This window comes from Pararge aegeria, chromosome 19, assembly GCF_905163445.1.
Source record: "Pararge aegeria chromosome 19, ilParAegt1.1, whole genome shotgun sequence".
In the NCBI taxonomy this organism is placed as follows: domain Eukaryota; kingdom Metazoa; phylum Arthropoda; class Insecta; order Lepidoptera; family Nymphalidae; genus Pararge; species Pararge aegeria.
Genome location: NC_053198.1, coordinates 5,102,629 through 5,113,981, shown reverse-complemented (window position 1 = coordinate 5,113,981; position 11,353 = coordinate 5,102,629). Strand labels below are relative to the sequence as shown.

The 11,353-nt window shown below is 37.5% G+C and overlaps 1 protein-coding gene across 10 annotated transcripts in view; it reads right to left on the bottom strand.

The window, feature by feature from the left end:
- Window positions 1–7,622: 7,622 nt before the first annotated feature.
- Window positions 7,623–11,353, bottom strand: part of LOC120632007 (sodium/potassium-transporting ATPase subunit alpha) — an 83,329-nt gene continuing 79,598 nt past the window's right edge. For all 10 annotated transcript variants that reach the window (XM_039901746.1, XM_039901745.1, XM_039901747.1 and 7 more), the window contains 3 exons: window positions 10,764–10,938; window positions 9,968–10,200; window positions 7,623–9,222 (listed from right to left, as the gene is read on the bottom strand). In XM_039901746.1, the coding sequence (XP_039757680.1) occupies window positions 9,102–9,222; window positions 9,968–10,200; window positions 10,764–10,938 (529 nt within the window). In that variant the 3' untranslated portion in view covers window positions 7,623–9,101. The remainder of the gene's footprint in view (window positions 9,223–9,967; window positions 10,201–10,763; window positions 10,939–11,353) is intronic.

Below are 11,353 nucleotides of genomic sequence, written 5' to 3'. Positions count from 1 at the left end.
TTTTTATTGTAAATAAAAATACAGAGGATATGGAAATATGATTAGTACACAATAAGTTATATCTTCATCTTCATATTTACCGCGTAGGGCAACAATCCGAAATTTTGCAGTAGTAGTAGACCTTCTTGTGGCAGAGCTCTTCCAGGGAAGTAGTACCGCCAAGCAGCATTTTTCACATCCCTATCCCTATCCCTACTAATATTATAAATGTGAATGTAAGTTTGTTTGTTAGGCTTTCACGCAAAAACTACTGAACCGATCATCATGAAACTTTGGAAACATATTCTTGGAGGTAATAGAAGTAATATAGGATACTTTTTATTCGGAAAATTATGCTCAGTTCTTTGGGAGAGGTGATGAAAAAGTTTGATGATTTTACACAAGGAATATATAAAAAATGATAAAAAGTTAACCTTTAGCATATAAATCAACTAACAATGCGATTTCGATTCGTCCTATAACGATTACTATTTTTTGTAAGTGATAGGAGGAGCGGAGACTGGTTCTTTTCATATAATGTTTATGAGAATAGATGTTTTTTTTATAAGAATACAATTTTATAAATTAAAAATTTTAGTACAACTTCACCTAAATTGAATGTTTATGTTTCTCAAAAAACAAAAACAAACGCAGACGAAGTCGCGGGCCACAGCTAGTAGTAAATAATTGATGGACCACGCAGATAGCCCACCTGATGACAAGTGCCTTTAGTTTGGTTTGTCAATTAAGTACTATTATAAATAAAAACAGATTGAAATAGAAGTACTGATTGTTTTGTGTGTAGTAACTGGAGAGTAGGGCGCGTTACGCCAGATTTTCCAGAAGCTGTTCACGAATACTTGCCAGAGTGACCAAGTCTCCAAGAATGCGCTAAATATCTTGGTACCACCTACTATTTATATGAATCCTGGTTAAATTATTGACAGAACCTTTTCTATATATCCTTTGCAAATAAACATAGTTTCGCAATGCCGAGCTAAAGGGATGGTTATTATTTCTATGGCGGTCGTAGCAAAATTTCAGTGAATCTTCAAAGGTAAGCCTCATATTTTTCTTAAAACTATATTTTAAAATTGTATAAATAGTATGTATTGAAAAAAGCTACTATAATGATGTCTTGATTAGTGTTGGAAGTTTTAACAAAATCGGCTTAGCCTTATTATTAAAAAGCATTAAAATTAGCAACAATTTCAATGGGTCACCTTGTCAAAAGAAATATAAATTATTTAAATAAAATACTCATATATATATGTATAACTTCAATAGGTAACCTAATTACGAGGAGCTATAGCTATCGTGCATTTTGGCAACTTTCCAGTCCTGATTGCAGTCCGGATATTATTAAATAATTCACGGCATCATTTAGATATCTCATAGCAGGTAGGTAGCATCAATACTTTATTACATGGAGTTAAATTAATACATTGGACTGGCTGTCCGCTGTTAAATTTTATCAACAAATTTGATGACATATTAGTCTCTGGAACTAGACGGCCCATTGAAGCAGTGGACAGCGACTCTGATTTTTGAATCCATGGCCGTGGGTTCGATTCCCTCAACTGGAAAATGTTAGAGCGATGAACATTAATGTTTTTCAGTGGCTGGGTGTTTATCTGTATATTATAATATAATAAAAGTATTTATGTATATTGTTATTGATTTTAATTATATTTTTATTTCTTAACAATGTTAAATTATATGAATATAACCCACTATTATAAATTTATAAAAAATCACATCCACTTGTCCGCTTGTTACAATGACTACTGCCTTCTGTATCCGACCCTTGATCCAACAACCAAGCGAAAGTTTCTGCTGTTGGTTGGAGCTTTTCGCGAGAAGACCATTGCGTGAAACAACTATACGTGCGTGGAACAATAACGGTCGACTCAACACTCCACATGGCGGTAATCTCGTGAGCAAGGTCCAAGTATTTAGATACTGTTTCCTTTGCAGCTTTCACCAGATTACCTTAATGTGGAATAGTACCTAGTGTAAACAAAAGCAAGACGTACTGATGGATCGACTTGCACGATCTGTATTCGTTCGATCACAGTAAAGCAATGCACTGCTATTTTCAAGAATTGACGCCAGACTATAGGTACGACTATATTAAGGCATCTCAAAATCGATAAGGCCATACCGAAGGGCAATTTGTTGATGAATTATCCTGACTACTTGATAATGTCCGTGCAAGTATTCGAGTAGCAATATTAGTGCACCTGGAAACTATATGCCTGAGGGACTCCCCAGGGCGATGACACGCTCGGCATATGTCTAGAGGGCCATCTTTCATGATGCGTTTCCGGTAGTTCCATAATTGCACAAACAATCATTATTATTAGATACTCATACTGATATTATTGGGAGATTTGTTTTTTTTATCAGGTGTTGAGCGGGAAAGCCGTTATCAATCTGGCATGTTCGTATGCACTTATTTCGTCTGAGCAGTTTGCTTTCTCATCGCTTAGGGGCTTAGTCCTGTATTACCAACCATATTGACCAGATCTTCACATAATGTTGACACACTGAAATTATTAATAAAACCTTCCTAGTGAAAGAAATCGGTTAAGTAATGGCAGAGTTATGGAATAAAATAAACAAAAACTTTTATCGTCTATCCCGAACGAACCCTATTGGTTTTCGGGGTGAGAAGTATATTTTATTTTAATCCGGAGTATTAAAAGTTATATGAGCTATAAATGTACCAAATTGAACTAGAATACGTTAAGTCAAGGCCTTTCATTTGACACCTATATTTAAAAAAGAATATATATAATATGCCCTTTTGTGTTTGCGGCCATTTTGGACCATTTTCATCAAACATGTCTAAGATAAAAATCGATTCATCATGCTACAGACAAAATCACACGCACGCACACACAAACATGACAAACTTATAACACGCCGTGGTTTTGCGTCGGGCTTTAAAAACCAAGTGACACCAGCCTGGCCAGAGGTAGATAATAATTGTACGAATGTAGTTTATTTATTTATTTATTCAATTACAAGTCCATTACAATTTCATATAGATAACATCATTATTATATATTCAAAAAAGAATGACAATCTAATGATTTCATTTGAAATGGAACCCTGTGAGGGCGCTGTAACCAGATTGAGAGGCGGACTTATTATTGTCAATATTAAATATTCTCATTTAGGAAGTCGTTTATTTTATAATATAATAAAGCTTTCTCCAGCAAGTAATGTTTTAAGGATTTTATAAATAAGATTATACTTTCTTTTTCTTTTATATGTTCCGGTATTTTGTTGTAAATTTTTGTGCACATGGGGTTTGGGCCAGTGCTGTAGATTTTTAACTTAGATGGCGGTAGGGCCAAGTTGTGTTGTAGTTATCACCATCACCTCACAATCATCATCACCAAGAGCCTATAACTGTCCACGGCTGGACAAAACGGCTTGCATAATAACCACGCTGGGCAGACGTGTCACCGCAGTAGATCTGATGTTACGAAGCCAGGACTTTTTTCTGCGACCAACGCCTCTTCTTCCTGCAACGTTTCCCATCATAATAAGCTCATATCTCTCGTGACTTAGCACGTGCCCCAGATATGCATCTTTTCTGATCTTGATGAATTCTATTACTTTTAGAATGTAGAACTTGTTAATGTATATATTTTCAATAGGTCAAGAAATGTATTCGTTTATTAGATGTTCAATTGGCTGAAACCAACCAATGACGTTGATGCAGGAAAACGTCGACCAATCACAATCCGCGGTGGCGGTGGGGTGATTGATCGACGAAAATGCATCGACATCGATGACGTTGGCATTCGGAGAGTTGATTAGAAGGTGGAAAAACGTAATAAGAAAAGGTGTGAAATATTAAGAAAAAGATAAATTATAATTAAATACTGAAGAAGAAGGTTGTGTTTATTCTCAATGGCCCCCTGATTGTATGCAGTGCATTGTGTCAAAAATAGTAAAAACAGCGCGCACGTCTCACATTACATCCGTGGAATGTTGCAAGGTCACTAATATGTCCAATTTTTCTATTTTATGGCGAACGCTTAGAACATTAGAGGTAAAATAATCACTGTCAACTGCTAAATGGTCTGAAGTGACTTACCGTTTGTTCGAGAAAGCAACTCAAAGTGTAGTGGTTTTTGATGCTTCAATATTAGTCGTGTACACGGTTTCGGTACGGTATGTTCTTAATTCTATGGTAATTATGTAAGTAATTGCTAAGCGTGGTATAATTTAGCTATAAAGATATTTCCTTTTTTCTTCCAGTTGATAAGATACTCACGAGGGGTAGCCCGTAAATAGTTAGCTTGCTTAAAAAGCCTTCATGCCAGACCCGTTCGAAAGCTTTCGGCAAATGAAGATAACTCTATGGCCGCGTTCTAGATGTGTGCTGTTGCATACACTAAAATATCCTACGTCAATCGATTACGACGAAAGCTGTACACTGTTGATCCGACAGATCATTTTTCTCGAAGAGGATTTTTATTCCAGGAACCTATTATTCAATACACGCTCGATGTTTCTTCAAAGTATTACATTGATTAGTAGGCCTCTCATACCTTGTTTAGGCAAATACAGGTTGCACGTTGGCATTATCCAAGCTTTCAGGAATCGGATGATTTAGAAAAAGACTATACTTACATGTAACACTAGAGAAAACCAAGCACAACAAGTATCCAGTAATACAGTACGAAAAATAAATACTTAAGGGTAGGCTTTTATAACTCTTACAATGCCTATCCTTAAGTTTTCTATAACTCGTAAAGGAGATTTTTTTTCATTTGATATCATCTACATACCCTGTGCATACCCTCTATGCACGCTACTGTTCGTCAGGTACCGCCTGGTCTCGAGACTCACAAGTTGCAATTAATTTAACGCACCACACAAATTGGATCATTCAAATCATGGAGTACGAACAGAGAAGAGTCGAGGAGTTGATATCGATTCCATCAAAAAACAAATTATCCGTGGTCCCTACCTGTAACACTGTTGTACGAAGCATGGCACCTATACCGCGTTCATTGTCGTCATTCACTGCGCTCTTGGACAGCAATGCTCAATGCGATCTATTCCATGATAGGCGGACAGTATTGTTCCGTGAATTGTTGAGTGATAAACGACTAAGACACCGGGAGGTATCTTTGCATCGTTCGAGTCCATGTAGGACTGAAGTGTATCGAAAATGCAGTCGTATTTATATAAAAATACCCACCAACTCAATGTTAAGAACATTGGTTATTAATCAAATATAATTTTAACTGTTTCTTGATAACTATCCATGAACTAATTATTTGTAAAATCCTAATCAATTTAATAAAATATCTGGCAAATGTGAATTTATAGTTATCAAAAGGTTGGATATTTACCCACTTTATAAAATTACTATAGTACACTCTATTAATATCATGCCTTGTATAATGTTTTATGTCATCTTTTATTCATTTGTCTTATACATAAATTATGTAGTTCTATCTAGTCTAGTTAGTGTAAGTGGCCCTACCGAACTAAAAATATGTAATATAAATAAATAAATAATAAATCATCATATGGCGAGGGTTCCCATCGAAGAGAACCGACTCTAGTAAAACATTAGCCGCTTTAGCTCAAAATTAAAATGTTATTACAGAGTGGGAAATCTGGGATAATAATTGTTTGAATGAAATTGAATTTTTGGTTCTGGTTATTATTTGAGTTGTTTCTTGTAATTGTTTATTTTAATTCTTAATTTTATATAGCTATTTATCTGTATATTTTTTGTAATTGTTGGTACTTGTTGAATTCTTTTTATGGCCCCGGGAAGACGAAATGTGTGAAAATGTCACGGGGTGTGTTTTTGCTAAATAAATAAATTAGTAAAATACTAGAAAAATACTCAGGCCACGATTGTCGGAGAGGTGCTGGTTAAAATATCCTGCTATTCTGAATGTTTATATGCAGAATGCCTATATTTCAGTAAGATAAATTGCCCAGAACTTGTGGGGGTTTGTGGACCGACCTAAATACAATCACTACGATGGGGGAACCTGCTGAGTGGATGGCCACACCACATGATGATTTTGTTCAACATGTTGAACAGAACCTTCTTTTAGGTTCGTACTTACAACAAGGTATCCAAAATTGGAACTTATAGACATCTCATTGAAATGTCAATTGGACTACTAGCCGCTGTCACCAGGCTAAATAGTTCAGGTGAGTAATAAAAAAAATCATGTCGTGCTTGAGGCTCTGATAGAATAAAATAGAAAACAAGAAAAACACAAGGAAAACATTAATAATAGGTACTTAGTGCTCGGGTGCAAGGCGGCCTTATCAATAAAAGTGTTCTTTTAAAGGCAACCTGGCTAATGTTCTAATTCAAGGGCTAGGGGAATACTACGGCTTATTCCTACTAATACCTATTATAAATGCGAAAGTTTGTATGGATTGATGTTTCATACCCTTTCACGCAAAAACTACTAAACCAATCTGACTAAATTTGGGTATAAAGATAGATTATACTCTGGATTAAAACAAAAGCTTTTTATCCCGGGAAAATGTACGGTTCCCGCAGGATTAATGAAAAACCAAAAAACTGCGAACGAAGCCGCGGGCAACAGCTGGTTGGCAATAATACTGCAAGTATGGATCACTTAATGGAGAATTGAACAACAACAGTCCGTTTGGGAACCTTAGGGCTATGTAATAGATAAATACTACCACAGTAAGGATGCAGAGCATTCGTGCCATAAGTGCGGGGCGAGAAAAGGACCCTTTCTGGCCTCCGTAATAAGGGTCCAATACACTGTCGGCATATACCACTAGATCAAAGGATTTTATTGTATCTTTTCTATAAATTCATGGCGGTACAGCCATGGCCTTTATTCTGTATTGAACTTTAATCGTAATACCTTCAACTAGACATATTTAATCAATGCCTTAAAAGACAAAAATTAATTAACGTGACGTAAGAAGTGTCTATCCTTTTGCGAGTGCAAACAAAATTACGTCTCAACATGCGCTCATTCCCACTGGTAAAACCGTTTTGTTCAACGGATTTTAATGCTTTTAAGAGTTGAATAACTCTGACGAAATAGTTGAACCTTGTAGGAATCTCACGACTTATTTAATAGTGGGCATGAGCCTTATTTGTCTAGTTAACAAAGATTTCAAAACCACATAGAGGGCTACCATTTAAGAGAGCGTCCGGGCCAGAATTCAAAAGCCACAGAGTCCTAAAGTCCAAGATTTCAATGCCAAGACTCAGACCCACGTTAGACCCAAGATTTAATAACCAGAAACTAGGGTACCCTAGTTTGCACGCTCGCAATCGTAGAGTCGTTTTCGAGTATCGAAACGCCATTAGGTTAAAGTAAATCTGTAAAGTCTGTAATCCTACCGGTCATATACAGATCGCCTTAATCAGCGTAGGCGAATTTGAGCTTTAAAACAAAAGAATAAGTTCCATTTCACTCGATCACTAGTGTTTCGATACTCGATAACGTTTCTACGATTGCGCCAAAGTTCGCGAAAGCGACTATAACTGAGAGCTTTTGGGTTGAGGTGTTCGTGCTAAACATTAGCAAATCAGACCAAGGTTCAGCATAAATAGAATTTAATGAGTAATAGCTAATATCAATGAAACATCGCAATAATATTTTGAAAATGTTTTTTTTATTAACACTTACATTTTTACAGCGTCCTAGCCAACAGAGTAATACTATAAAAAGAAACGGTGTAAAGAACTGTCGAACGCAAAACAATGTTAGTTCTACAGTGTACATTAACGAATAGCTCACAAAGATCCAATCACAATTATATCAATCAGAATCAACGACTATTGTCTGTGAAATGTACATCGTACCGACTTTCGACGGACAAGCACAGAAGATCACTCTAAAGAAACAAACATCACTTTAAATCTATAAACATTTCATATAATTTAGATTTATAGTCGCTATAATGTAATATAATTATTACTTTTATAACCATTATTATATGTTATATATTCGTTACGAAAATCGAAATGTATCGGCCGTCCCGGCACGCCGCGCGAGGCGTCGCGGCCGGGCGCCGACCAACGCAAGGTGACTATCATAACTGTATAATTTTAAAAAGTTCTAATTACGCATTGCTACGTTTTGTTTATTATCTTTTAATTAAGAAATTAAATCTTACGTAATTACCATGAGCAGACTATTTTAATAAATTTCACAAAAATCACTAATTTCAGTTAATTTTAGAAAAAGAAAAGCATAGTGTCCGGCCCGGGCCGCACGCGGGCCCCGGCGCCGCCCGGAGAGCGAACCGGTGCCGGGGCCCGCCCGCGGCCCTCCAAGCGATCGCGACTGTGTATGCTTCGTTTATCTACTTTACGAATGAAAATATGGGTTCAAAATTTCAACTACCTACCTAACAGTAAGCAGTAGTACACTAAAACTCAGGCACTCCACATCGACCTCTCACACACCACGCACCCGTTCGAATCGTCAACTGAACGTTGTTCACTCGAAAAATTCAACTTAATCTAAATCACTTAAAAAGTTAATAATCGTAGCTTCTTAACTGTTAAATTACAACAAATGCTTCTCCCCGGCCGCCCGCGAGAGCCGCGAGCGGCGCGGCGATCTACCGCTAGACACTGTTACTTATCGCTTAGTGTGTAAAACAATTATATCAGTTAACTCTATGGGGCCGACCGGCGAGTGCCGGCCCCGCCGCACCGGCCGCCCGAGATTCACGTGCCACCAGATCCGTTAATACAACGCGTTCGCGATTCAGATACTCAAAAATTTCGTTTCCGAACAGATTTTTCGATATAAAAATAACTCGCAATTTTCAAACAATAACGTGTTTATAACATTTTGTTAAAGTTCACAAATTCATCCATCACTGAGCATATATACATAAGGCTTGCGGGCGGTGCGGCGCGGCCGGCCCGTTTACGCGGGCGGCGACGTACGGCGACGTACGGCAACAAGCGGTGAGAAGCGTACACGACAGCGATTACACATATACCGTGACGGCACCGCGACAGTGTGTCTGTCAGTCTGATATAAGAACACAAATGAACGTATGTACGCAGTAACTAATGATGCACGACGCGGCGGTGTGGACGTGGTCGGTGCAGTCTAGTAGTAAGTCTCTTGTTCGAGCCAGCCGCCCGGGTTGCGGCGCAGGTAGAAGCGCCGGATCTCGTCGTAGATGAAGATCGACAGCATGAAGGGAATGGCTGGCAGCCACCACACGAACCTATGGAAACCGGAACACTCGTATTAGCGGAACATTATCCTCGCAGAGGTCGCTGCTAACCGATAGCTTTTATATTCTGCTTCTGTTTTTTTATTTCCTAAACTTGTTCTGGTGTAGAGTATAAATAAAATAAATAAATATACTACGACAATACACACATCGCCATCTAGCCCCAAAGTAAGCGTAGCTTGTGTTATGGGTACTAAGATGACTGATGAAGTTTTATGAATAATATACATAGATACTTATAAAATACAGTGTTACAGTAAATTTATAAAGTCGGTAAATAGTTCAACTTTTGATAACTATAAATTCATATTTGCCAGATATTTATGTTAATGACATTGAGTTGGTGGGTATTTTGATATAAATACGACTGTATTATCGATGTACCGCAGTCCTACATGGACTCGAACCATGCAAAGATACCTATAGGTGTCTTAGTCGTTTATCAACAGATAAACACCCAGACACTGAAAATCATTCATGTTCATTACAGAAACAATTTCCAGTTGCGGGAAACGAACCCACGGCCTTGGTCTAAAAAAGCAGGGTCGCTGCCCACTGCGCCAATCGGCCGTCAAAATAAACGACATATTGAGCAATGGCAGCAGAGCAGAACTTCATTGTAAATGATGATGATTCGCGTAGCATAAATACCAGTATTTCTCTGAATAACTAGAATAAAAAAAATTAAAAATGTCAATCATTATATGCAAGACTTTCATATGGTAGAGAGTCTTACTTGAGAGGATACATCCGCAGGCCTTTGTCCATGCCGGGAGTGTATGAGAGGAAGGCGGCCAAAGCCGTCTCGAAGATCAGACCGAAGTTGAGAGCCCAATTGCGCATGCCCTGGTGAACGATGGAGTTACGGCGGGTCTTGCAGATGATCAGATCGGCCCACTGCACCACTACGATGGACACGAAGAAAGCGGTGTGGCAGGTGAATTCGAGGGCTTTGCGATCACGGTATGTCTGTGAAAACGTTAATTTTGTTTTTATTATATCTCCTTAAACAATTGTATTGATTTCCTTAAATGAAAAATTTTCAATTTCAACATCAGTTTAGTTAATGCAAACTTCATTTTAAAGAGCAACGCTGGATAGTTTCGATATAACATTATCTTGATAAATGGAAGTCAACTGCTGTACTTTGAGCTTTTGCTGCTGGAAATTAAGATGACTGATAATGATTGACGCTTGCATATAGCAGTTCTATCTGAACGACTTGTGGAAGGTCTGTAAGTGCTGCTTTATCCTTTCTAATGAGGTATATCTAGGACCTTATGAAGTCACTAGAAGATATCTGTTTCTATTTCCTTTCGAGATACTGACCCATATGTGGTGAAAAAGATATATGCTTAAAGGTCATTTCCAACAACAATTTAATTTGACAGCGAATGCCACTTTGATATAAAAATTGAAATTAAAAATTCCTTTATTTCGAATAGGCCTAGTGACTCTACCGTTCGAAAGGCAGATTCTATCTAGTAGAAATCTACAAGAAACTTCAAAATCTGCAGTAGAAAAATACTTACCCATTCCTGTCCATATGAGTCAGTCAAGTCGTTGATAGCCTTGGAGTCCCATTGCTTTCTGATGCCGAACAGTTTCAGTGGCAGGAAGCCGTTCTCAGCCATGATCACGAAATATACGAAGAATCCTGCGGCGGCTTGGATCATTCCAATTTGTCCGTACGCCATGGAAATCAACCTGCCAACCCCCGATATCAATATTATACAACCTGTGAGGTGCGTGTATGTGATGTAAAGCGTAAATAAAGGACTGACTTCAGCTTATCATCGGAATTTAAACTTTTGCATGTATCACTAGTAATTGAGCACATGTTTCAATACAACAAGATAAAGTTGGGCCCTAGATATCTTGAGACTTGAGTATTGTAAAATAATCTTTATTTAAAATAACACAAAGTAGCTCGGGCGTTGTTGGGTTTTTTAAATACATTCTTACACTAAATCTTTCTGAGGGGTATGTTATAATTTCTTTCCACTTTATAAAAAAATCTACAAAAACTAATGATTTGGATACATTAAAGATTTTATTCTAATTCCTTTTTTTTTGTTTAACACAGTTTAAGGAAAAAATATCTTTGGGTGAAACTACTAGT